At 40.7% G+C, this 27,976-nt stretch overlaps 1 protein-coding gene across 1 annotated transcript in view; it reads left to right on the top strand.

Annotated features, from left to right (window-relative positions):
- SLC25A21 (solute carrier family 25 member 21) overlaps positions 1 to 27,976 on the top strand; it is a 528,456-nt gene that overhangs the window by 460,934 nt on the left and 39,546 nt on the right. The window contains exons 4-6 of the mRNA XM_005695244.3: positions 5,645 to 5,711; positions 13,752 to 13,811; positions 17,787 to 17,894. Of these exons, the coding sequence (XP_005695301.1) occupies positions 5,645 to 5,711; positions 13,752 to 13,811; positions 17,787 to 17,894 (235 nt within the window). The remainder of the gene's footprint in view (positions 1 to 5,644; positions 5,712 to 13,751; positions 13,812 to 17,786; positions 17,895 to 27,976) is intronic.

Raw genomic sequence — 27,976 nt, 5'->3', positions numbered from 1 at the left:
AGTTGAATGACATTAAAATATGTCCACATGCCTCATATATTTCTTCTTAACAGAGTGGCAAGTCCACATTAAGCATTTGACTATTTTTACTTACAACAGTATTAATAAAAGTTGATACACATCCAAGCTAACATTTTCCTACACAGGGTAGTTAATATCAAACTCATAACTTTTAGAAGTAACAACTTTGAGAAACAAAATATGAGGTCTTCCGTACAGTTCATACTGCAGTTTTATAGGAGGTCTTGAACTGGTTCTTGTGTCTCTTCTGAAGAGTTCCCCAGTTGGCTTAATATGGGTCAAAACTTAAAACCACAGTAGTGGCTTTACTGTCTTCTCAGCAGACATTAGAATCTCACTTCCCATTCATTCAGGGAGTAGACGAAATGTGTCAATCTGGTTCTTGAGAAGTAAGCAGGTTGAAGCACGTTGATATGAGTGTTGCAAATCTCTTAACTTCCTTGCTTATTGTCCTGATAAGCTATGTGCCCTGTATTTCAAACCAAGACTACGTGAGCACAGAAAAAAAAAAAAAAATTGGCAGAATGAACAGTGCATGTGAGTATAAACATCAGTTTTTTAGCCAAAAAGAGTATCTTCTTCATAAGACATTACCAGTCCTTTCTGTTTTTTAGAATCTGTATGTCATACTTTTACACTAGGAAAACTTCCAGTAATTATCAATCAAGTCAAGAAAATAAGTCATCAGCTTAAGGCCTTGCCCACATTCTCTTGCTCAGACTTAAAAAAAAAATTGTTGAAGTATAGTGGTTTTACATTTCTACTGTACACCGTAGTGACTCAGTTACATATATTTGTTTTCTTATTCTTTTCCATTCTGGCTTATCACAGGATATTGAATACAGTGCTACACAGTGAGATGTTGTTTATCCATCCTTTATATACAGTTTGCCTCTGCTAATCCCAGGCTCCCAGGGCTTCCGTTCCTTACCCCCTTTCCCCTTTGGCAACCACAAGTCTGTTTTCTTTGTCTATGAGTCTGTTTCCATTTCATAGATATGTTCATTTGTGTCATATTTTCAAGTCCACATGTAAACAGTCTCATATGGGATTTGTCTTTCTCTTTCTGATTTACCTCACTTAGCGTGATCATCTCTGGGTCCATCCCTATAGCTGCAAATGGCATTATTTCATCCTTTTTTGTTACTAAATAATATTCCATTGTCTATGTACCACATCTTCCTTATCCATTCATCTGTTGATGGACATTTAGGTTGTCTCCATGCCTTGGCTATTATAAATAGTGCTGCTATGAACATGGGGGTGCATGTATCTTTTCAAATTATAGCTATGTCTGGATATACTGCTGGATCATATGGCAACTCTATCTTTATTTTTTTGAGGAACCTTCATACTGTTTTCCATAATGGCTGCACCAACTTACATCCCCACCAATTCCCTTTCCTCCACATCCTTTCCAACATTTGTTATTTGTAGACTTGTTAATGATGGCCATTCTGACTGGTGTGAGGTGGTAGCTCATGGTAGTTTTGATTTGCATTCTTGCTCACATTTTGGGTGTGACTCTTTGAATTGGCCCAAGTGCCACTGTTACCTGACCAAAGGCTCTTCACAGGAGAGGCCACAGTACGGAGGAACAGCAACAGTCACTTTGACTGTAGAGGCCAATTTCTGGATCCAGGACTTTGGTTTGTAAGTAAATAAAGGGATTTATTATGGATATTACTGGGTATCTCAAAGAATCAAAAGCAAAGGGAAATGTCAGTATTCAAGAAGGGTCAAGATGTAACGAGGCTTAAAGAAATCCTGGCCACAGAATCACACTTAGAGTACCAGAACTTCTGCATCTTGCTCCTCTGTCTTCCTGAATGACGGCTTCCTTCTTCCGTAGCACTGCAGATTGACTTTCCCTGAATGACGGAAAACATGACTACTGTTAATAGTCTGGCCTTATATCTTAGAACTTCAACCACACAGAGCAAGGCTGACCTTTTCAGTTCCAATTCCAAAATCCTGGAGGAAAACTCTATTTGGATTAACAGGAACAAAGAAATGGAGTACCATTTGGATCCATTCAGCAAGTTGCCTGATCAACCACTGCCTAACAAGCAGTATCATATTATACTAATATATGGGTTCTAGTAGTTTAAAAAAATTGGGTGGGACAGTTCTCAACAGAAGAGTTGCCAGCCTGGCTATTCCATAGATACCCACTATTGCATGGATATACTGTAAAAATAATGCAAGGAAGTAGACGATCCTCACTTCTCATTTGTCAGCAAATGCTGCCTATGGTCCTTGAGAATTTCCCATTAAAGTTGCTCATTCACTGTTAGAGAGTTCAGGAGGATGAGCTGCTGAAGCTGGTGAGGAGCAGGGGACGACTGCATACGATAGAGCAGAGCAGAGAGAGGGCACACGGAAGCATCCCCAACATGAAGCAGAGGGCTCTGGGCCTCCCAGCTCTTTTCAGATTAAACCCTTATGGTTGTCCCGACTGCCTCTCTTCCCTTCTGCCTTACCCCTCTTTTTAATATTTTCTTTCATCATTTTTAAAATGAAGACCTTCTGTGTTGCTTATAGGACTTCTGTCCTCCTTCAGCAAAGTAGTGCTCCACTTTAGGCAAAAGTTTAAAGGAATGCAGAGTGTCTGTTTTCAGAAATGTGCTGTTCTGTGTCTTTTTGTTCTTTTTCTTAGAATAACAAAATCTGAGGATTGGAGTAAACCAACCTTGAGACACATCAAGTCCTTGCAGTGTTGTGTACATCCGTCTCTGGCATCCATGATTAGTGGTCATCCACACTGCTTGGTCACATTCCAAAGGGAACACACCACTTCTCAGGAGAGTCCAGTCTGTGTTTAGATAGGTCTGACTGTTAGAAGCACTTCCTGGTATCAAGCTTCTACTGAGCCCAAAATGTGTCTTTCTCTGTTTCTTCCACCTGTTGGTCTTAGTTCTACCACCTGGAAACCAACAGAAAAGTCTAATCTGTTTCCTATATTCTCACTTTTCAAAAGATTCATCAGATGTTTGTCCCTAAGATCTTTCTTCTCCAGCTGAGCTACTGTTCGTCCTATATCTGTTCTCTGTTGCATGGGCTTTCAAGTACCTCTATTAACAGGGACACTCTGTTCCAGAAGCTTTCTTTACTTAAATGTTCTTCTTCATTCCTGCCCACCCCCCATAACCAGGCATAATCTTCCAGGTGTGAAAAAAGCAGCACAAAAAGAACAGAACTAATACTGTTTTTTATTATAAATATAGAACTTCTAGTCAAGAAAATCACATTTATCTTTTAGGAAGATCCAATCTAGGCAGAGTCATTCTCATGCTGAAAATTATATAATAATTTATAATGAAATTCAGATTAGAAAGAGTATTAAAATTTTCCAAGTAAATTTCAGGCCTCAATAGTTGAAATGGGAAGGAAGTGGGGGAATTCATGAATTCCTGTAGTTCTTCAAAGCACGTCTGCTTTACTTCCTTTATATTAACACAAATGCTAGTGCTATTCATTGAGTCGAAAACAGCAGGCAGAGTAAGCCCGCGTTAAGGGATCATTTGACTCCTTTCTTTCTCTTCATAAAATCTGTAAGCTTAACAAATATTTGTGTCCTGTTTACATACACACGTGCAGATGCGCACACACACACAGAAGACACACAAGCACTGTAGGGAACACCAGCCCTCAAGGGACTAACAATTAGAAGCTGTAAGACGAGCCTTTGGCTCCCTTCATTGGAAGGCGCTGTGTAAGCCAGTGTGTTGAGTAAGAGGTTGCCATCTTGGATTGAGTGCCCCAGTGGGTTAGTCTGAATAAACTCTTAACTTTTTTGTGCCAGAGTACAGCTAGAAGCAGAACCCAACTTAAGGGTGCTGGAGTGAAGTTTGATGAGTTAATCAGAGTCCAGTCTTCTCTAGGATATTAAGTGGCTGTCCTAAAATAGGGACTGGTTGAGTCCTACCTTTATCTGTATCCACTTACCGGTTCACCAGGGGAATTGATTATCTCAGAAAACGATGCAGAATATTCTTTCCTATTGAAATATTTTCATACTGTATGTGTATTTACACTATACCTTCATGATAATTCAGTTTATGAAGAATCTGCCTGCAGTGGTGGAGACCCCAGTTCAATTCCTGGGTTGGGAAGATCTGCTGGAGAAGGGATAGGCTACTCATTCCAGTATTCTTGGGCTTCCCTTGTGGCTCAGCTGGTAAAGAGTCCATGTGCAGTGTGGGGACCTGGGTTTGATCTCTGGGTTTGGAAGATCCCCTCGAGGAAAGGCTACCCACTCCAGTGTTCTGGCCTGGAGAATGCTGTGGACTATATAGTCCATGGGGTCACAAAGAGTTAGACACGACTGAGCGACTTTTACTTTCATACCCTCGTAGCATATATATGTGTACATGAGTGTGTAAAGATCCCAGGGCAGACAAATTTAAGATTTTGAATCTTAAATTTTAATGAGAAATATGATGATATGGGGTGGGAGGTGGGAGGGGGGCTCGGGACTGGGAACTCATGTACACCTGTGGTGGATTCATGTCAGTGTATGGCAAAACCAATACTGTATTGTAATGCAAAATAAAGTAAAAATAAAAATTAAAAAAAATTTAATGAGAAATAAATGGTGACTTTTTATAAAACTTATAGGCATATGGCACTCATTCTTTTTTTTCCTAAAAATGTCTGAATATGTGACCACATGTCAATATTGAAAACAACAGCTGTCCCATGCCCTGTGAGATTGCATGTCAGCAGGAGAGTTTGGTGAGCTCCAGTCCATAGGGTCACAGAGTCAGACACAACTGAGCATGCATGCACCACCTCCAGGAAAGTTTGGTACTTCTACTGCCAGGAGCATGTCTCTGTAATTAGCCCTCCCTGACCTTCTTTCATCTCCATCAAGGAAGTTAAAGAAATTATGACTGATTTGGGACAGGGCTAAGAGCCCTAGTTCCACAGCCATATAGTTTGTTAGTTTCCCCTATGTTAGTAAAGCTAAAATTGAGGGTTTCATCACCTGGTTAGCCTCTGAAGTTTTAGTCTAGTGGGCTCAGGTGTAGCCTTAACTTCATTTGGTGACCACATGGAAGAGATACAAGATGGTAGAGAGCTCAAGGCTACCAACCACACAACTTAGGAAATAAAGATTCCTTAGATTAAGGAGGGTTGAGTTTATCTTTAAAGTACAACTCATGATTATCTTTAGCAGCTTACCCAAGGGGTTCTAGTCTCAGCATCATTTATTCCTCTTCTGAATGTCATAGAACATATAAATGTAGAATTCATAGTCTCTCCGCTTTAGCATTAAAACAAAGGAAGATTTCATGACTAATGAGCTATACTGAATAGTTGGGAATACTTTAGATAAGTTGCTTTATCCATCCTAATTCCCTTCCTTATATGTGTGTGCTTGCATAGCCACTCAGTCATGTCCAGCTGTTTGCAACCCCATGGACTGTAGCCTGCCAGGCTCCTCTGTCCATGGAATTTTCCAGGCAAGAACACTGGAGGGAGTTGCCATTTCCTCTTCCAGGGGGTCCTCCTGACCCAGGGATTGAACCTGCGTCTCTTGCATCTCCTGCGTTGGCAGGAGACCGTGCCACCTGGGAAGCCCTCCTTACTTACATAAATCTTTTCATTTCTCCAATAGGTTGTTCGGTTTTTACAAGGGGATTCTACCACCCATCTTGGCTGAAACACCGAAAAGAGCAGTAAAGGTAAGCAACATATGCCTTCCCATCAAGTGAGAATGGACTTAGTGCTTCAGCATTAGCACATCCCACAATGAGTTATGTGACATTAATGGGAATTAAATGTGAAATACTGAGATTTTTATATAGAAATCATATTTTTATCATAATTAGACTTGGTCATTCTCTCAAATATTGCTATATTGGTTTGTGGATTTCTTTCTCCAGGTAAAAGCATTCCCTTCTAATGGTGAAGTTACACAGAAAGCACAGTGGTAAATGAAATTCATGTAATCAAACCACAGCAGGCACAAAAGAGCCTGGACTTTTTCTCAAGGCAATTCATAAACTTGCCTTTGGAGCAATAATTAGTAAAGAGAGAGAGGAGAGGAGGGAGGAGAGGTAGAAAAACCTTCCCTAAATCATTCTCATTTTATATACAGAGTGAACTAATACATTATATTTCTTTGTGTGTGGTTCTTATATAACCCATTTATTTGGTGTGCTAACTTCATTTTTCTACCCTGGTCTCCTCTGTTAAATTATTCTATACTTGTTTTTACAAAATTACTAGCAATCCTTCCACTACATTGATTTCCATTCTTTAATCACAGAACCATGGAGTTTTTTTAAGATTTTTTTCTTTAATGTAGACCATTTTAAATGTACTGGATCTGTTACAATATTGCTTCTGTTTCCTGTTTTGGTGTTTTGGCCACAAGGCATGTGGGATCTTAACTCCCTGACCAGGAATCAAACTCGCAACCCCTGCATTGAAACATGAAGTCTCCACCACTGGACAGCCAGGGAAGTCCCTCCTATGGAGGTTTATGTACTCCTTGCTGGTTCAGTATCTGGATATGAACATGGAGATCTAGCAGGACCTCCAGGGGAAAGTGAAAGTGAAAGTCACTCAGTCGTGTCCAACTCTTTGTGACCCCATGGACTGTTCCCTTCTCCAGGGGATCTTCCTAACCCAGGGATCGAACCCAGGTCTCCCACAATGCAGGCAGATTCTTTACCAGCTGAGCCACTGGGGAAGCCTCCTGATCTAGCAGGACCTCCAAAGGAAAAAGAAATAAATCTGATCATGCTTTTTTCTAGGTTCTTTCAGACTGAAGTCCTGATCACAGTGACTCTGATGGCGTTGTCCCCTCCCCCACACCACCGCCATCACCAAATACAGCTTTGTCTTTCCATAATAAAGATAACATAAACTTAAAGACTTCCTTTCCAACTGATGACATAAAGCTTTTTTCTCACACATTACTCAATTTGTATGCCCAGCATTCCTGAAAGGTAAGAGAAAGCAGCTTATATGCTTATACTCAGTTAATCAAGATGACTGGGTTAAAAATTATGATTTAAAAAAAACCAACATATATACACAGACATCAAAGTTTTACTCATGTGAAAATGGAGATTTAATAGGATCTCATTCCTGTCTAGAGTGCAGAAAGCAAAGCTTTAAAATGTTTTTCCTGTATAAATTCACCTCTTCATTGCTATAGTTTTGTGATTTTATATTATTACTTCAATACAAATTTCATTATAAGGATCTGAATCGCAATAGAGAATCTGGAAAAAGTTCACCAAAGTACGCAAGAGGGCTGAATTGAATTATGAAATGGCTTCACTTGATAAAAGATTGCCCAAGTAAACAAACAGAGCATACTTCCTGTTCAAGGAAAGTCACTTTGTCTCCACGGAATAATATATTCATGTGTTCAGAGTTTTACATGTATAAATAAAGTAAACTGTAATTACAGTTTTTCCTGGAATACTTTTCCTTAATACTATATGTTGGAGACAATTTAAGCTTTTAGAGGATTAACGTTTATCAATGTTGAGCAGTCTTTTATGGGAGAAAAAAAAAATTGAGCTTTACAAAACTGAGCTAGTCTCAACTTTAAAAAAACAATGCTCCCTGCCAGAACAATGGTTAACAGATGAACTTTTGGGCAACTGGATATGGTGTATGTGTCCCAGACATCTTGTTTCAAGTAGATTTTACCTTAAAATTATTGAGACATATGGTACGTATGTTGGCTTTTTAAGTATGACTTCGAGTTAAGTGTATCTTTGCCAGATGGATAGCACCAGTTTTTCAACACAATTTATGAAAACATTCCTTTTATAGATATTTATCTTAGGATTTGTGAGGAAAATGATCATCTGATTGCAACGATTTCATACATCATAAACTGCTTTATTGTATGCCATCACAGTTTACTTTGAAAAAATATTCAGGGCATAGATATATACACACATGTATACATATGTATATATGGTCTCTGAAATTATGTATATATATGTGTATGTATAGAGAGAGAAATAGATAAGGTCTAGAAACAGATAATTTTTGTCTGTACTTTATTCTTTGAATGAATTTCAGCATTAAAATAATAATATTCATTGATGCTAAATAAATGAAACTCCCCTTCACAAATAGAGACAGAATTAGTATTGCCGTTAGCAAAAGGAAATGAAGACTCTGAAAGAGACCAGTTGGTTGCTCAGAGATGGCAGGCACTGCGTGCTGGATTCCAGGATCTAGTTTTGAGCATCACAGGTCTGGAAACACCATCAGTTCATGGTCAGACTCTCAAGGACTGCTTAATGCCAACCAAACTCACAAAATATTATATATTGTGAAGTCTTTTTGTTCACCACTGTATCCTTTATACTTATCACAGTGCCTACGAGTAGATGTTCCATGGATATTAGATGAATAAATGAAACATGTGTAACAGGAACTTCCCTGGTGGCTCAGTGGTAAAGAATCTGCCTGCAATGCAGAAGACCCAGGTTCAATCCTGGGTTGGGAAGATCCCCTGGAGAAGGAAATGGCTATCCATGCCTGTAGAATCCCATGGACAGAGGAGCCTGGAGGGCTACAGTCCATGTGGTCACAAAGAGTCAGACACAACTGAGCGAATAGCACTTTCACTTTCATGTAACAAGAAACAGAAAGAAAATTTATTACTTTATAACAGGAGAATTCCTGTCCTGTTCCCCCAAATTCCCACATCTACTATTCAGAGTTTCCGAAAGGCCGAGACTTCCATTTCCAGCCAAGATGAAGTCACAGGGACCAGATTTACTCTGCTGCCTGAAACAGCAAAAACAGAAAATGAACAAAATATATGAAACCAGAATATTTTTAAGACACTGGACATGAAACAAAGAGGGAGAGTCATACCTGAGATGCAAAACAGATGAGATGTGCCCTGCAAATTGCCCCAACTCACTGCCTTGAGTTCTCAGCTCACGAATACACAGGAGAAATCCAGTTGACTGCCTCAACCATTGGACTCCCTGGCTTGAGAAAGAGCTGAGAAGCTAGGAGGGAAAGGCATCTAGAGTTCGCAGGACAGAGCACCAGACAAAGAGAGATCTGCATAGAGAGAGACACCTAAGCTCTGCAGAGGGACACCTCCAGGATCCAGCTGACCAGGGCACACGTGAGGAAACTAGCGAGGCCTGGAAAGACTGGTCAGAAGGATTCGCGGGAACAGTGCTGGGCAGTCACACAGGACTGGGAATAGTGCCTGTTACCACCAACCAAACTGGGAGGCTTCAAAATGTATAGGACATTGAGAGCGGTACCCAGAAGGGTTTGCTTCTGTGATGGGGAATAGTCAGTCCTAGTCTGGGTGCTTCTCAAGGCCTACTTGTTAAAAGTATGACCCAAATGGATCAGACTGTTTCCCTGTAATGTAACTGCCTCTCAGAACAGATGATCTGAGAGGTCAGCTTAATCATCAGAATGTTTAGTGAGCAATGAAAGTACCCTTCAGAGGGCTGGGTCACCCAGGTAAACCTTGCTCACCTCCCCTGTCCAACCACAGCTTGACACTTCTCCAGGGACCACACAGCCTGTCCTCCAGGTCCAACCCCTCTCCCAACCAGACTACCAATTTAAAGGTTCCAGTAGATAGATTATGTATACCATAGTAATCTGGATTTCAGATTTTATATTCAAGATTCCCAAAACCCTGACTGACTATAAAGGTTTTCTAAACTCTTTACTACACATTTGCATGACTTTGACTAGGTAACATTACTACATGTTGTTGTTATTGTTCAGTTGCTAAATCATGTCCAGCTCTTTGCAATGCCATGGACTGTAGCACTCCAGACTCCTCTGTCCTTCACTATTTCCAGTGATGCCATCCAACCATCTCATCCTCTGTCAGGCCCTTCTCCTCCTGCCCTCAATCTTTCCAAGCATCAGGGTCTTTTCCAATGAGTAGCTCTTGACATTAGGTGGCCGAAGTATTGGGGCTTCAACATGTTGACTCTCCTAGTTTCATCCTTGAAGAGTGTAATCTCATATCTTATGTGATAGGGTAACTTTATCACTTCTCTGACTAAATATTATGGAGGCAATAAAGGATTAGTGCTGCATAGAAAGGAATTAAAACAATAATTAATCTAGTTCTTAAGAATATAGTCTAGTATAATATCTTTTAAACTTTACACATGGGAGACATTCAATGAATATCTGTTGAATGAATGAATATTTTTAGCTAATAATGGGTTTCACATTGTAATGACATTACATTATTTTAATATTGTTGGAAATCCATTTTAAAAGATTTTAACTTTTCCTTTCTTGAGATATTGTTGTATTTATATTCAGTAATTTAGACTTTGATCGCAAAGGTAGAAATTAAAACAAGTTTGTTTTTTTTTAAGTTCAAAGCACTATTTCTTTCATAGAATATGTAATATATATTGTTCATTACTTTTGGTTTAATCTATTAGCAACTTATCACTGATCTATGAGGCTTCTTTACTGCCAGGAACCTGAATTACTTCATCCCAGCCATAACCAGAATCTTCCAGGCAGACTGCTGATGAGTACCAACCAGATAGTGGTAGCTTCTCTTTTTTTTTAACAGTTTTAGAAATGGGAACATGAAAAGCCTAGAATTGCTCCAAAGTGTAGACTTGGAATTCCCTGTGAAAACTGCTTAGAGTTATAGGTCAAATCCAGGATTCCCTGGTAGCTCAGCTGGTAAAGATTTCACCTGCAATGCAGGAGACCCTGGTTCAATTCCTGAGTTGGGAAGATCCCCTGGAGAAGAGATAGCTACCCATTCCAGTATTCTTGGGCTTCCCTGGTGGCTCAGACAGTGAAGAATTAGCCTGCAGTGCAGGAGACCTGGGTTTTATCCCTGAGTTGGGAAGATTCCCTGGAGGAGGGCATGGCAGCCCACTCCAGCATTCTTACCTGGAGAATCCCCAAGGACAGAGGAGCTTGATGGGCTACAGTCCATGGGGTCACAAAGAGTAGGACATGACTGAGCGGCTAAGCACAGCCCAGCACATCAAGTCCATGTTCCCACACTTCTTCGAGATCTCTTTGGTCTATCATTTCTTTTCATGACAAAAAGTCAGAAAGGAAAAACGCATACTCACCCTGGAAGGGAACAAGGTAATGAGGCATTCTACGAGGTCCATCCTCTCCCAGAACTTCCTGAACTCACATGGACCCCTTAGAGCATGTTTCCAAAATATAGGCCATGACCTGTGAGCTCTGAAATCAATTTAGTGGGTCACCAGAAAAAAATTTCTGATGAAATAGAGTAGAAACAGAATGCATTACACATAGTGAAGGGGTAAACATTGTTTTACGGCAGTGTTTTGTTCCAGTTATAAATGTGAGTGTGTGCGGCATGCATGTATGGACCTGAGTTGGGTAAATAATTTTTACTTAGATTGTGGTCCAACTCTGTGCGAGAGGGAGAGGGTGGGATGATTTGGAAGAATGGCATTGAAACATATATAATATCATATAAGAAACGAATCGCCAGTCCAGGTTCGATGCAAGATACAGGATGGTCGGGGCTGGTGCACTGGGATGACCCAGAGGGATGGTACAGGGAGGGAGGTGGGAGTGGGGTTCAGGATGGGGAACACGTGTACACCCATGGCGGATTCATGCTGATGTATGGCAAAACCAATGCAATATTGTAAAGTAATTAGCCTCCAATTAAGATAAATAAATTTAAATTTTAAAAAAGTTTGAAATCTTCTGCCTTAAGGAACTCAGCTTCCAGGGTCAGGGAAGGCAAGATTTCAGCAGGAAAAAAATTCTAGCACAGAGAATCTCTTCCCAAACCACTAAAAATCATGGCTCAGCAGTGAGTAGTGCAGTATAGTGGTTGAGAGCAAATTCAGGCTTTGGAGTCAGACGTAGTGAGAAACCTCAATCCTTTGACTCCCTAGCTGCAGGACAGATATCTACAAATGGGAATCATGATTGCCATATAACCTGTCATATGGATTAAATGCAGTAGCCTGTGCAAAGGTCTTAGCATGTTTCCTGGACCACAGCAGGCTCTCGTGAATGATCCATGTCAGTGAGGAATCTATGGTTCCTTTAGTCCCAAAGTGAAGAAAGGAAATGGAAACTAAGATTATCTGAAAGTCTCCTGCGTGCCGGCACTGTCAAGAAATCTTCCTCAAGTTCTTTTACTTAAAGACTACTCTAGAAGTGAAGTCTTGTGTCCTCGAGGTCAGAAAGGTCAAGCTATGCTTCCAGAGCTCAGTCAGGATTCAAACCTAGGACTGCTCATGTCAAAATCCATATAAAGTGATTATCAAAGAATTGTTATCATGATGACCATGAGAAGAGAGAAAAACCTAAATTATTTTTTGAACCCAAGACCATAACCCTTGTCCTTTTAATCATTTCTAGTACATCTTTCATCAAAACTGTGATGGCTCCTGGTGTTACTAGTTGAACATCAGGATAGTTCCTGGGTTATTACCACCCACTAGATGGTTATTACCAAGAAGGCAGGGGTTTCTCCTTGTTTATGCTGCATCCCCAGTGTGTGAACCAAGAAATATTTGTCAAATCAGTGAAAGAATGAATTCCTGCTCTATGGACGTCTACATCCATAGGTGATCTAAAGGACCATAGCACAAAAATCATTCCTGAGTCTTTAAAAGAATCAATCTGTCTGATGATGTAAAGACCCTTGAACTGCCCAAAGATTCATGAGAGCCGTGTCTACATGTAACTACCTCTCTCTAACAACAGAATATTATCTGGCTTTCAAATCTACATTTTTTTTCTTGCTCCATTGTACCGGGTTATAAAGTAATAAAGTAGAAGACATTTAAGACCATAAAATGCACATGCCATTTCTGTAGTCTTGAGAATCAGACCCTAGCAGGACCTAAGAGTGTGTTTTATCGGTGATTTTGGCAGGGTACCTAACAGAGAATCCAGGAGCAAAGCATCATGTTCAACCAGATTGTTGTCCAAAATGCATAGCATAGAAAGAGAGGAGAAAAATTTATTTGGGGCATATTATACAAAGTGACTGATTAGATTTGCCTCCATAGAAATCCCGTCACAGAGAAAATTATATTCAACATCAACTATTGAAAGAACCAACAAAATCTTCATTATCATCATCAGATTTTAAAGGGAAGATTAAACAGCTGTCTTTCTTCATTCAGATTGAGGACAGTTTTACTTTCAGGCAGGGGACAGATTAGATGTGTCCTTGTTGGGTCCTTTCCTAGTTTATCGTGGCATCTTCATCATTATTGAGTGTTTAGAAATCCAATGGAACAGTAGAGATACACAGCAATATAAATGCGAGTTACAGCCTAGAAGTGGGTGTCTTTTATAACGGGGTTAGGAAATTTGGCATTCACTGGGAAAGCAGGTCATAGAGAAAACATAGGACACTGAAGACTTCGGGTCTCTATGCCTATAATTTTGAATCACTGCCATAAAAAAGAAGTCTATTGATGTCTAGGGAAACTGAAAATGGTCATGGTAAATGGCAGCTGTATGGTTCATTTACTTCTATAAAGGATTCCATCAGCTCTTCTGTAGGTTATTATAGCTGCATTTAAAAATGTGAATGTTCAAGTAAGATTCAATAGCAACTACCCGAGACTGGATTAAAAACTGTGTTCGATGGTTTATCATTTTTTAAGTCACTAGTGAATAGATTTACTAAAGAAATTTGAGTCAATTTAAAGGTTTGCTGCAGGAAATTGTTATAAATCTCTGAGTTTGGTTTTGTTTCACAGTTTTTCACCTTTGAGCAGTACAAGAAATTGCTTGGATATGTGTCTCTGTCACCAGCATTGGTAAGTGAGAGTATTTATTATACTTAAGTGTGTGTGTTATTTCATAAAGCAAAATCTGGAAACAAAAACCCTTTTGATTCCCCAAGCTCAGCTACTAAAATATGGATTTGAGTTATTCAATGTTCAGCTACTTGTTGAAAGCCATCTTCCTAATAACTCACAATTTAGCTATTTTATAGCTCCCAGTGATGAATTTATGATAATAATGATATGTGTGGAAAGGTCCATATGAGATATGGTCAAGAATATAAAATAAAGGGTACATTTGTCAAAGACTCCTTTAAACCCCCAAAAATGCATGTGTTTACATACATACTACACATATCTATTTATGTGAAAGTCAATGTACCTAAAATTATTTCCTAACAGGTCACTTTTCCAGCTTTTGCTCAAGCTGTAGTAAGTCTAGGACTTCAGGTCACTCTGTGGTCAGATGCACTTTGAGGGGCCTTTTATAGTTGGGGAGAAGAGTGATCTTACAATGTCAGATCAACTATTACATAAAAGTCACTTGGTGATTTGAACATTTGTAGATACCACTCCTTTCTTTCTTAGTGATTTTGTTGCTTTTCACAAAACAAGTTAAATTATATTGGCCAAGTATGTTGTATGAGTACAGTGAGAACCCCAGAAAGAGCCAGTGCAATAATTTCTCCTCAAAGTCTGCAAAACAAGACTAAACTAAACTAAATCTACCTTGGCCCTCCAAGTGACAACATGCTTTCCAACCTCTACGAATGTACCTTACAACGTACCTTCCATCCTCCAGTTTACCTGGCAGTTTACCAGCCAAAGGGGCGGCATTCTGAGCTTCAGCTCTTTAGTTACTTTGCATGCTCAGATGCTTCAGTGTCCAACTCTTGGCGACCCTATGGATCCTAGCCCACCGGGCTCCTCTGTCCATGGGATCCTCCAAGCAAGAATACTGGAGAGGGTTGCCATGTTCTCCCTCCAGGGGATCATCTGGATCCAGGAATTCAAAACTGTGCCTCCCACGGCTTTTGCATTGCAGGGGGATTCTTTACTGTTGAGCCACCGGGGAAGCGGTAATTCACTGGGCTTCCCCGGTGGCTCAGCAGTAAAGAATCCACTTGCAATGCAGGAGACGTGGTTCTACCCCTGGGTCTGGAAGATCCTCTGGAGAAGGAAATGGCAACCCACTCCAGTATTCTTGCCTGGGAAATCCCATGGACAGAGGAGCCTGGCAGGCTACAGTCTGTGGGGTTGCAAAATAGACATGACTGAGCAACTAAAGAACACCAAAGATTGATTAAGAATTAGCTGCTATTAAAAAAAAAAATCATACATGCTCCCTTTCTAGGAAGGCTCCAGTTAAGAAACCCAATAGTGTTGCTTTGTGTTACGACAAGGAAACCTCTGGTCCAGGCTCCTGCTTAAACAAAGGGGCTGTGAGGAGGCCTCTCATGGAAGGAGAAGTGGTAGCATGAGTCCTAAAATTAATTCCTCAGTGTCTTCCCTGAATGTCTCCCTTCACTTTGGAAACATCTTGTTAAGAAGAGGATGGTTTCCAGACGGTCAGCTGGGTGTTCCTGGGTAGAGCACCTGTAGCATGTGAGAGACCATGCTTCTCTCTTGATAACTCAAAAAGAAAAGCATTTGGCCACTCCAGATCCTTTCACTGGATTCATGCAAACTGTATACGGTTTTTCTCTTTTCTTGACCTCATTTGTTTCAGTTTCTCTTTGATACAGCTAGACACTTAAACAGCCGTTGAATGTCCCTTGGTGCTCTCCCGTGAAAAGCCTGGGAGGCTGGGAACCTGACAGTTAGCGCTGTCTCTGGAACAACCAGAGTAACATGATATGCTGATAGCTGATCAATTCTTTTGACAAGGGACGCTGAACACTAGTTCTGACAGCAAATGTAGCTGAGTTTTATAGAAGAACAAAAAAGTGAATTACTTGGAAGGTTGCATGTAGTAATAAAAACCTGAACATCTGGATTTTAGCTTTTTTCAGTCAGAGGAGTTTGGGACTAGTATTTTTTCTTTTTCTTCTGCTTTTGGCTTCCATGATGGGAGTCTGAGATAAATGAATAAAGTATTTGGTCTGTTACCCTATACAGATATGTTTAAAATTGTGATGAAGGGGCATTAAAAGAAAAATTGCTAGTTATTCTCTCCTGAAATCTGTGTAAAATCTTGTTCTTCCTCTTTGTGCAACAGTGACAGTGGTTTTTAGTAACAGTAACAGCAATTTACAAGAGGCTTTCACACATGATGTTGACCTTCATAATAATCTTATTAAATACAAAGATTAGATATTATAGTCTCCATTTTATAGATGAGAAAACTGTGGCATAAAAAATTCATTGTTTTTTTTTCATGAAAAGGCATTTTATTTTAAATATAGTAATGTGTACACATCAATCCCAAACCTCCAAGTTATCCCTCCCCTCCTCCCTTCCCCTCTGGTAATAATGTTTGTTCTCTAAGTATGTGAATCTGTTTCTGTTTTGAAAATAAGTTCATTTGTATCACTTTTTTTTTTAGATTCCAAATATAAGTGATATCCTTTGAGATTTGTCTTTGTTTGACACATTTCGCTTAGTGGTAATTTCCAGGTCCATCCATGTTCTTGCAAATGGAAGTATTTCATTCTTTTTAACGGCTGAGTCATATTCCATTGTATGTACCACACTGCCTTTAAAAGATTCATTTATACAGAGTTGCCGCTGACACACGTGTTGTTTTTGTGTGAATTATGAAAAGGTGCTCCTTTCTCCTGACTAATGGCTTTCCAGAACTCCCACTTGGCAAATAGGGTGCAGGGTGATTTCAGCCTCCACATGCACCTATGTGCGTAAACTACTGTACATGGCAGCTTTGGTCACACAGCCAATAAGATGGCAGAATCACAACCTAAACCCAGACCCCCTGGCCCTGGATCCTGCCCTGGTTCCGTCTTGCCTCCCCTTCTAAGGATATAGAACATTGTTTTCTCCCTTTTCTCTTTTAGTCTCCTATTACAGACTCCTAATAAGAGCTTCTGTTCTTTACTCTTCATTGACTTCTTTCTTCTCCTAGTTGTATATAGTATAACTTCTCCTGGAGTTTGAGCTTCAGCACTAAAGAATTATTTTTTCCAACATCTGTTTGAAGGCTTGAAACTTTGTTTTATTTTGTTTTCCTGCCAAGTGTTGTGTTTTAATAGTTGTAGTTATTTAAGTTTCTGAAAAAAAACCCTTCAGCATTCTATTCAGAAGAAAATTCTAAAAGTTGTTCTTTCCTAGTGCAGAAATTCTTAACAGGTAGAAAATAACTCGAGACTCAGTTACCTTTTGCTGAATGTTCTAGATTTCATTTGAGCCCTTCAAGACAACCTAGCAATTTCTGACCTCAACTTTTATCCCTCAGCTTCTAGGTCTGGAAGAATAGGGCTCAATTTAAAAAAACAGATAAAGGAAGAATTTTAAAATGATTTTTTGTTTCTTAACTTCCTAGAATAGTGACTCTAAGAATGTGGCTATATATTTAAATATTTTCAACCATACTCTTTGGTTACCTGAAATTTACTTTTTATAAACATTTTATTGCTGGTTCTGCTCCTTGAATTTTTTATATGCTCGCTGAATGTGTTTAAGCAGTTGTTTAAAAATGAAGCTCTCCTTTTACTAAGTCAAACTCTTAATTGTTGCATGCGCAGATGTTTTAGTATCCACCTTAAATACATAAAACAACCTTGCTTTTCATTAAAGGACAAAGTCATTGTTGATGGGGCTTTGACGTTTTATTTTGAATTGTTAGGATGTGGTTTGTGGCTTCTGTAATTTCTGCTTCACGAATTGTCAGGATCGAATCAAGATCTAAAGCTGTTTAGTAATGGTATATGGTGCATTTATGTGAGTTTCTCCATTCTCATTATAACATTCAGCTGCATAGTGTAATGAGTAAGATGTTTAACCTCATACACATGATAACTTGTTTTAAAGTATTGATTGACTTAATTTTTCTAGACATTTGCCGTTGCTGGACTGGGATCTGGACTAACAGAAGCCATCGTGGTCAACCCTTTTGAGGTAGTAAAAGTTGGCTTGCAAGCCAATCGGAACAAATTTACAGAGGTAATCATTTAACGTTTTCCTATTGTTGAGGGAATGTAAAAAATTATTTTTCAGTATATAGTATAAAATTATGAACCCTTCTCCTAGCCACTTGTTAAAGCCATACTAGCTTATTGTGTTTTTTTTGTTTTTTTTTTTTTGTACTAGCTTATTGTTAAGGAAGTAGCATAAGAAAAAGTCAAACTTCTTCCACAGGAAAGTGCTAACAAAAAAGCACTAAAGTCTGATGGACAAACACGTTTAGACATTTTTATTTTAGAGTTGTAATGAAATGTATAATGACTTATTTGGAAATATTTTCTCTGCTTTTGGCAAAACCTCTATTTCACATTTTACTAGAATAGACTGTAGCAAAAAAACCACTGAGGTGATAATATTGTTGTGCTTTTTTAAATAAAAATTATGAAATCATTTTTTCAAAATTACTTCATTCCCTACTCCACCCACTGCCTTCCCCCAAAGATTCTGATAATCTGTCAAGCTTGTCTTTTGGTTAAATCTGAATGAGCGGGTTACTAAACCTGAGTAGACGTCACCACTTGGACAATGATGGGTCTTGGCATTTAATCACTGGTACATGATGTTCCATGAAGACAGCTTCCCTTGGTCTGTGCTGCCTTCACTTCCTTCCAGTTGCCTAATAATTCCCTTTAAACCACCAAGTCCAATTGCTCTTCTTTTATTCTTTTGGGTGCCAAACCGAAGGTAGGAAAAAAATAAGGAGATTGGCAGTTGAAGTCCTTTCTTAGCATTTGAATTTACTTCCACAACTGGGTAGCATGTGGTATAAATTGGTCTAGAGGTTCTGCTGACCTGAATTTCTCTGTAGAAAAGCTCCCCTGCCTACCACTTAAGCAGCTGCTAATGGGTGGAGACCCCACTCACTCCCACCCCACTTCCTGTCTGCTGATACTGCCTAAGAGCTCTCTGGCAGCTTCCTGAGCAGAGCTATGGGAAAGAGAGAGAGCCCTACTCACCTTAGCTGCCAAGGCCTACGGAGGACAGGGCTGGGCTACTACAGCTCCTCAGATGAGGTCAGTCCTAATTAAGGGAGATATTTTTTTTAAGTTTCAAAAGGTTGTCCTAATCGCAGAGATACGCAGCACTTTAGAAAAGGCTGAGAATTCCTGTATTGCCCTACTCTGCTTCTGTTCTGCTTTTTCTCTATTCTTCCTTGAATGATGGGAAAGATGGCAGGGACCAGAAGGAAATAAAAAGAAACACTTCTCCAATGTCCTATCAATATGGAGCATTTAAGACAGCCCCCATGGAATCTGCTCAAGGAAAATTTGATTTGTTAGACGGGGAGAATTACCAGCTAGGAGAATTGGAGCTTCCCATTCAGTGTCCTATTTTACCTATTGGGAAGCATGTCTTGGGGCAGGAAGGAGTGAGCAAAAGAATACACAGGTCTTCCAACTGCAGTCCTTCATCAAGACAGCATGTAAGTAGAGAAACACAAAATGGGACAGAGCACCAAGAAGCATTCACAGGAGTGAAAATAATGAATTATCATAGCACGCCTACTCTCACCTAATGTTCTTTTTCTCTGCTCTGCCTTCAAGGAGGTTCTGCACTGAGGCCATGTAAGCCCTGGTTATGTTGTGCATGTGCCAAGGCCTTGCTAGAACACATTAAATGCCCTTGCAGCCCGACACAAGAATGCTGCATGTGCCCGTGCTCCTGGTTCATTGACCGAGTGTGGTCTGTGTAAATTGTTGGTGTATATGCAACTGTTTTTTTTAAGTTGGGGAGAGAGAAGAACTTGTTTGGTGTTGTTTCTTTTGCAGAATTCACTAAACTGCATTCAGAATTCATTTACTTAGACAAAATACAATCTATTGGGTTCCTTATAAAATGTTTGTCGTATTACATCAACTAGTCAGAACGTAGTAACAGAGGGATCACGTAGGTCACAGGTGTCAGCATTTATTTCCAGCAGTTATCAGGATTCAGTAGCTGATCAGAGGTGACACTTTGTAGGCAATATTGATCAAATTGAAAAGTAATGCATAGTCACCCAACATAAAGTTTTGGGGCTATGCCTATTACCAAAAAAAACTGAGAGAAAGAAGTGACATGATAAAAACAGCATATTTCAGATCTAGTCATTTAAAACCAACTACCCTTTCAGAGAAGGCAATGGCACCCCACTCCAGTACTCTTGCCTGGAAAATCCCATGGGCAGAGGAGCCTGGTAGGCTGCAGTCCATGGGGTCGCAAAGAGTTGGACATGACTGAGCAACTTCACTTTCATTTTTCACTTTCATGCATTGGAGAAGGAAATGGCAACCACCTCAGTGTTCTTGCCTGGAGAATCCCAGGGACGGGGGAGCCTGGTGGGCTGCCATCTATGGGGTCGCACAGAGTTGGACACCGCTGAAGCGACTTTGCAGCTTAGCAGTGCCATTTTGGGCAAGTGCAGATTGAGAGCAAGAGGAGAAGGGGATGACAGGGAATGAGATGGTTGGATGGCATCACTGACTCAATAGACATGAGTTTGAGCAAACTCCAGGAGATAGTGAAGGACAGGGTAGCCTGGTGTGCTACAATCCATGAGGTCACAAAGAGTCAGACACAACTTAGTAACTGAACAACAGCAAATGTGATAATATATACAAAGGTCTTAACAGAGTCTGGTACATTATAGGCACTCAACCAATAACAATTTCTTAGATGTAAATTGATCCTATAAACCCTTAAGGTTTAAGAAATAGATTTATCTTGAGATATGTTCCAGTTAATAGTAACAGCCCACTCCAGTTGTGGGTGTAAAAACAGCTTACTGGGCAATGGTTCCCTTAGGTCATTCCCAACTGACAATACAATCCATTTAGCTAAATTCTTAAGGGAAGGCAGCCCAGTTGCAGTACCTACTGAGGTCTTTAAACTCAAAGGAGGTCTGTTATCATAAACAGTAGTAGTTGGCTATCTGTTTACTGTAAATAACTTGCGTGTAGCAGCAGAAGTTTGAGAGGAAACTAAAAACATTTGAAGCCACTTTGGAAAGAGTTCTACCTCAATCGATATGTTCTTCCTTCAGAAGAGTCATATCAAGCAAGCATATATTCTTCATCATGTTTCATGGTCACCTCACCTGGAGGTTGTGAACGAAGCTTATTTTCAGCCTTTTCAGTCAATTACTAGCTATGATTTAAAAAAAAAAGAAGAAGAAGATACCCCATGCCAAAGGCAAAGGAGAAGCCCCAGCAAGGCAATAGGAGGGGCGAAATCACATTTAGAATCAAACCCCATATGCACCAGAGAAGTTCGGAGGGTTAAACAAAACCTTGTGCATGCCAGGACCCAGACCCCACAGAGATTGAGCTAGACCAGTCCTTTAAGTGTTTGAGTGTCTCCCATGGAGGCACGGGTCATTGGTGGCTGGCCACATGGGCAGGGGCTCTGGGTGCCGCAGATCTGGGTGACACAGCATGTGGCCTCTTGGAGGAGGTCTCCATTAACCCCACCATAGAGCTGCAAGCAGACGACCCACACACTGCAGAATAATTGTACCAAATAAATTCTGGCACTGTTAAGAAAGTTCTAGGACCCACAACAGATTTCCCAACCTGGGGATCTGGCAAAGGGACTGAGAATCCCCAGGGAATTTGACTTTGGAGGCCAGTGGGATTTGATTACTGTACTTCCACAGGATTGGGAAAACAGACTCTTGGAGGACAGAAACAAAACCTTTTGCAAAGCAGGACCCAGGAGAAAGGAGCAATGACCCCGCAAGAGACTGACCCAGGCTTGCCTGTGAGTGTCCAGGAGTCTCCAGCAGAGACAGAGGTGGACAGTGGCCTGCTGCAGGGTCAGGGGCACTGAATACAGCAGTGCGTGCACAAGACCTTTGGAAAGAGGTCCCCACTATCTTACTACCCCTGCCACAGCTTGGTCTCAGGTCAAACAACAGGGAGGAAACACAGCCCCACCCAGCAATAGAAAATTGGATTAAAGATTCACTGAGCATGGCCCTGCCCATCAGAACAAAATCCAGTTTCCCCCACAGTCAGTCTCTCCCATCAGAAGCTTCCATAAGCCTCCTCATCCATCCCAGGGCAGACAGAATGAAAACCACAATCACAGAAAACTAATCAAACTGATCACTTGGACCGCAGCCTTGTCTAACTCAGTGAAACTATGAGCCATGCCATGTAGGGCCACCCAAGATGAACGGGTCATGGTGGAGAGTTCTGACAAAATGTGGTTCACTAGAGAAAGAAAGAAAGAAAGTGAAGTTGCTCAGTCTTGTGGGACTCTTTGTGACCCCATGGAGTGTAGCCTACCACGCTCCTCTGTCCATGGTATTTTCAAGGCAACAGTACTGGAGTGGGTTGCCATTTCCTTCTCCAGAGGATCTTCCCAAACCAGGGATCGAACCTGGGTCTCCCGCATTGTAGGCAGACGCTTTACCATCTAAGCCACCAGGTCCACTGGAGAAGGGAATGGCAAACCACTTCGCTTATTCTTCCCTTGAGAACCTCATGAACAGTATGAAAAGACAAAAAGATATGCCACTGAAAGATGAAATACCAGGTCAGTAGGTGCCCAATATGCTACTGGAGAAGAAATAACTCCAGAAAGAATGAAGAGACAGAGCCAAAGCAAAAATGCCCAGTTGTGGATGTGACTGGTGATGGAAGTAAAGTCTGATGCTGTAAAGAACAATATTGCATAGGAACCTGGAATGTTAGGTCCATGAATCAAGGTAGATTGGATGTGGTCAAACAGGAAATGGCAAGGGTGAACATTGACATTTTAGGAATCAGTGAACTGAAATGGACTGGAATGGGTGAATTTAAGTCAGATGACCATTGTATCTTCTACTGTGGGCAAGAATCCCTTAGAAGAAATGGAGTAGCCCTCATAGTAAACAAAAGAGTCCAAAATGCAGTACCTGGGTGCAACATCAAAAACAACAGAATGATCTCTGTTTGTTTCCAAGGCAAACCATTCAATAGCACAGTAATCCAAGTCTATGCCCCAACCACTAATCCAAAGAAGCTGAAGCTGAACTGTTCTATGAAGACCTAAAGACTTTCTAGAACTAACACCCAAAAAAGATGTCCTTTTCATCATAGGGGACTGGAATGCAAAAGTAGGAAGTCAAGAGATACCTGGAGTAACAGGGAAGTTTGGCCTTGGCATACAAAATGAAGCAGGGCAGAGGCTAACAGAGTTTGGCCAAGAGAATGCACTGGTCATAGCAAACACACTCTTCCAAAAACACAAGAGATAACTCTACATATGGGCATCACCATATGGTCAATACCGAAATCAGATTGATTATATTCTTTGCAGCTGAAAATGGAGAAGCTCTATGCAGTCAACAAAAACAAGACCTAGAGCTGACTGTGGCTCAGATCATGAGCTCCTTATTGCAAAATTCAGACTTAAATTGAAGAAAGTAGGGGAAACCACTAGACCATTCAAGTATGATCTAAATCAAACCCCTTATGATTATACAGTGGAAGTGACAAATAGATTCGAGGGATTAGATCTGATAGACAGAGTGCCTGATGAACTATGGACAGCGTTTCATGACATTGTACAGGAGGCAGTGATCAAGACCATCCCCAAGAAAAAGAAATGCAGAAAGGAAAAATGGTTGTCTGAGGAGGCTTTACAAATAGCTGAGGAAAGAAGAGAAGCTAAAGACAAAGGAGAAAAGAAAAGATATACCCATCTGAATGCAGAGTTCCAAAGAATAGCAAGGAGAGAAAAGAAACCCTTCCTCAGTGATCAATGCAAAGAAATAGAGGAAAACAATAGAATGGGAGAGACTAGAGATCGCTTCAAGAAAATTAGAGATACCAAGGAAATATTCCATGCAAAGAGAGGCACAATAAAGGACAGAAATGGTATGGACCTAACAGAAGCAGAAGATATTAAGAAGAGGTGGAAAGAATACACAAAAGAACTGTACAAAAAAGATCTTCATGACCCAGATAATCATGATGGTGTGATCACTCACCTAAGAGCCAGACATCCTAGAATGTGAAGTCAAGTGGGCCTTAGAAAGCATCACTATGAACAAAGCTAGTGGAGGTGATGGAATTCCAGTTGAGCTATTTCAAATACTAAAAGATGATGCTGTGAAAGTGCTGCACTCAATATGCCAGCAAATTTGGAAAACTCACCAGTGGCCACAGGACTGGAACAGGTCAGTTTTCATTCCAATTCCAAAGAAAGGCAATGCCAAAGAATGCTCAAACTACTGCACAATTGCAGTCATCTCACATGCTAGTAAAGTAATGCTCAAAATTCTCCAAGCCAAGCTTCAGCAGTACATGAACTGAGAACTTCTAGATGTTCAAGCTGGATTTAGAAAAGGCAGAGAAACCAGAGATCAAATTGACAACATCTGTTGGATCATAGAAAAAGCAAGAGGGTTCCAGAAAAACATCTACTTCTGCTTTATTGACTACCCCAAAGCCTTTGACTATGTGGATCACAACAAATTGTGGGAAATTCTTAAAGAGATGGGAAAACCAGACCACTTTACCTGCCTCCTGAGAAATCTGTATGCAGGTCAAGAAGCAACAGTTAGAACTGGACATGGAACAATGGATTGGTTCCAAGTTGGGAAAGGAGTACATCAAGGCTCTATATTGTCACCCTACTTATTTAACTCATATGCAGAGTACATCATGTGAAATGTGGGGCTGCATGACTCACAAGCTAGAATCAAGATTGCCAGAGGAAATATCAACAACCTCGGATACGCAGATGACACCACCCTTATGGCAGAAAGCTTAGAAGAACTAAAGAGCTTCTTGATGAAAGTGAAAGAGAAGAGTGAAAAAGTTGGCTTGAAACTCAACATTGCAAAAACTAAGATCATGGCATCCAGTCTCATCACTTCATGGCAAATAGATGGGGAAGCAATGGAAACAGTGAGAGACTAATTTTGGGTGCTCCAAAATCACTGCAGATGGTGACTGAAGCCATGAAATTTAAAGACACTTGCTTCTTGGGTGAAAAGCTATGATGAACCTAGACAGCATATTAAAAATCAGAGAAATTACTTTGCCAACAAAGGTCCATCTAGTCAAAGCTATAGTTTTTCCAGTAGTCATGTATGGATGTGAGAGTTGGACTATAAAGAAAGCTAAGTGCCGAAGAATTGATGCTTTTGGACTGTGGTGCTGGAGAAGACTCTTGAGAGTCCCTTGGACTGTGAGGAGATCCAACCAGTCCATCCTAAAGGAGATCAGTCCTAAATAATCATTGGAAGGACTGACGATGAAGCTGAAACTCCAATACTTTGGCCACTTCTTGTGAAGAACTGACTCATTGGAAAGACCCTGACACTGGGAAAGATTGAAGGTAGGAGGAGAAGGGGACGACAGAGGATGAGATGGTTGGATGGTATCGCTAACTCAATGGATGTGAGTTTGAGCAAACTCCAGGAGTTGGTGATGGACAGGGAAGCCTGGTGTGCTGCAGTCCATAGGGTTGCACAGAGTCGGACACGGCTGAGCTACCGAACTGACTGACTGACCAGCTGTGGGGAAACACTAAATGGATGAGTTGCTCGTGGAACTGCCAGAGGGCTTGACAACGCCGTTACAAAGAGCAGAGCAGTTTCCCAGGAGGCTTATTTCACAGGAAGGTAACTCTTGCTGTTCCACCAATAGTGCGAGTTTCTCAGGCCTTGGTTCTGTGGCTCAGCCTTTCTACCTCCTTGCCTTATATTTTAACCACCATGGATTCCGACACAGGAATCGTGAATTTTCCTAATTTGTCAGCCTAGGAAACACGAGTCCGCACGGTCCTTTAAACATAAAAATTTTCCCAGAAGTTGTCTGCAGTGGAAGACAGCCAGGGTAACAGTAGTCAATATTACTCGTAATATTACACTGAAAGTATTGTGGGCAATGGTGGACTGATAAAGACAGAGCAAAAGGACTGCCACGGTCCCAGGTGTGCAGAGCACGGTCTAGAAGGAGATCGTGGGGTGTGGGTAGATGTCTACTTGGCCTTGTGGAGAGGACATGGCTGGCAAAGGGCCAGAATGGGCCCCCTGAAGCATGGGGTGCAGGAAAAGGGCCCCTCTTGCTGGGGTCCAAGGACAGTATCGGCTGAGAGCAGACTGCCAGCGCTGGGTTCTTAGAGCAATTGTAGGTACCTTATGGCTTCGGCTCCCTGTTTCCCCCTCTCTGTGGTCTAGGGCTGATTTTCTAGCCAGCCAGAGGTATGTTATCCATAAAATATGCCTTCCCTCCCGGTTAGCCCTAAACTATTCTAGAAATTTCAAGGAAATTGTGGTTAATTCGGTTCCTGATATTTCCCTCATATCCTTCCAGCTTCTGTATAAAGTATTTCAATAGGTGTGCTTGTCTTGCCTCCACTTTTAAAATTACCACCGTATCAGTCAAAGACTATAATCCCTGCCACACTTCTTTCAATTCCAATACCAGAATCTTGGCCAGCATCTTAAAATTCACAGTGAATAAAGAAAACCGGTCTCTAATTTAAATATGCTTGACCTTCTGTGGGGAGCAAAGTAATCACAGCTTTGTCATGCTCTGGTTTGGTTCAGTGGGTGTAAAAACATGTTCAGATAAAATCGGGATAGACCCAAATTTCCCCCCGTCCTTCAAACTAAACCCAAGCAAAGTGTTGTTCTGGTTTGTAGTCTTTTTGGCTGAGGATTATACTTGCCAGAGGATCTTTCTATTGGAGAGGGTTTGTATACCCAGTCTTGCCAAAAGTGTGACTTTATAGCTTATTGTCCTTATAAGACCCTGCTCCCTCCTAACTAGTGTATCATTTTTTCTTTTCTGTACACATATAAAAAGTCCCCTATCACTTTTGCTAAGCCAAGTGGTGTTTGACTGGCATGCTCTCTGCTAGCCTGGAAAATGTGAATTTCTCCCCAGGAGCAAAATCTTGTATGAATTGTTTCCCAGTCTTTCTCTCCACTTTGAAATCTACTTCAAAGTTATTATTTGGCTAACGGGTTATGTTTTCCTTCCCTTGAGGTCTATAGGATTTGCCTCTGATGTGTGGATGGGGCACAGGTTTTCCTTCTACTCTGTCATTTTTATCTATGTTTCATATGAGCATAATCATTCTCACCCCAAGTATGAATCTCAGCCTTTAGGAAATTGCAAAAGCCTGCTTCACCTCTATTTAGTCTTTGAAGATGTTCAGCTCAAGAAGAGAACAGTCTTCCACCTAAGCTCTGTGATAAAAGTTAAGGATCAAGGAACTGATAGCAAATGTGTCATCAATGATAGACTCCAAAGATAGGGATTTTTTTTTTTAATTAGTTCAGGCTTTGATTCTGGTTTGGGATAACACCATTAAATATAGCTCTATACACTGTATCCTGGGAACTTAATAATCTGCTGTGGTGGTTTAGTCTCTAAGCATATCTGACTTGTTGAAACCCCATGGACTATATAGCCAACCAGGCTCCTCTGTCCTTGGGATTTCCCAGGCAACAATACTGGAGTGAGCTGCCATTTCCTTCTCCAGGGCGTCTTCCCAATTCAGGGATTGAACCCGTGTTTCTTGCATTGGCAGGCAGAGTCTTTTCCACTGAGCTACCAGGGAAGCCTAGTTATCTGTTAGAGACCAGTTAGGTCAGGTACAGTGTCACAAAGCTTAGCGATTATTTTCTTCATAGGCAATGAACACACGCTTAAGCTTAGACACAACACAAAGTGAATAGGATGATACTTTGTCATCCTCGCTTTCAAGAAAGAGAGGAGTTGAGTTATATAGAGAGCAAACGTGTGGCTCTGTTTTCAGATAGTGTGAGAAGCCAGCTTCAAGGGCATGTCAACATTCGTGATGATGTATTGAGTTAAGTTCAAATTTTTCCTGCATTACTCTGTGAAATCCTGCCTGGAAGCTGTTCAGTACCTAAATTATTTCTTTCCAGTCTATGATTCTTGTGGGCAGAAAAGTGAATTATGTATATGAATCCTTTCATATAGTTATCTTTCAGCAATACCTAAGGCAGCAGCCAAGTTGCCTCTCTATTATCATTTACAGAAAATAGATCTCAGTCTTAGGTTTGGCTATGCCAGAAACCCTAGGTTTTTGCTTTCAGGATTGAGACTTTG

Source organism: Capra hircus, chromosome 21 (assembly GCF_001704415.2).
Source record: "Capra hircus breed San Clemente chromosome 21, ASM170441v1, whole genome shotgun sequence".
Lineage (NCBI taxonomy): Eukaryota > Metazoa > Chordata > Mammalia > Artiodactyla > Bovidae > Capra > Capra hircus.
This window is presented reverse-complemented; position numbering and strand designations above follow the sequence as displayed.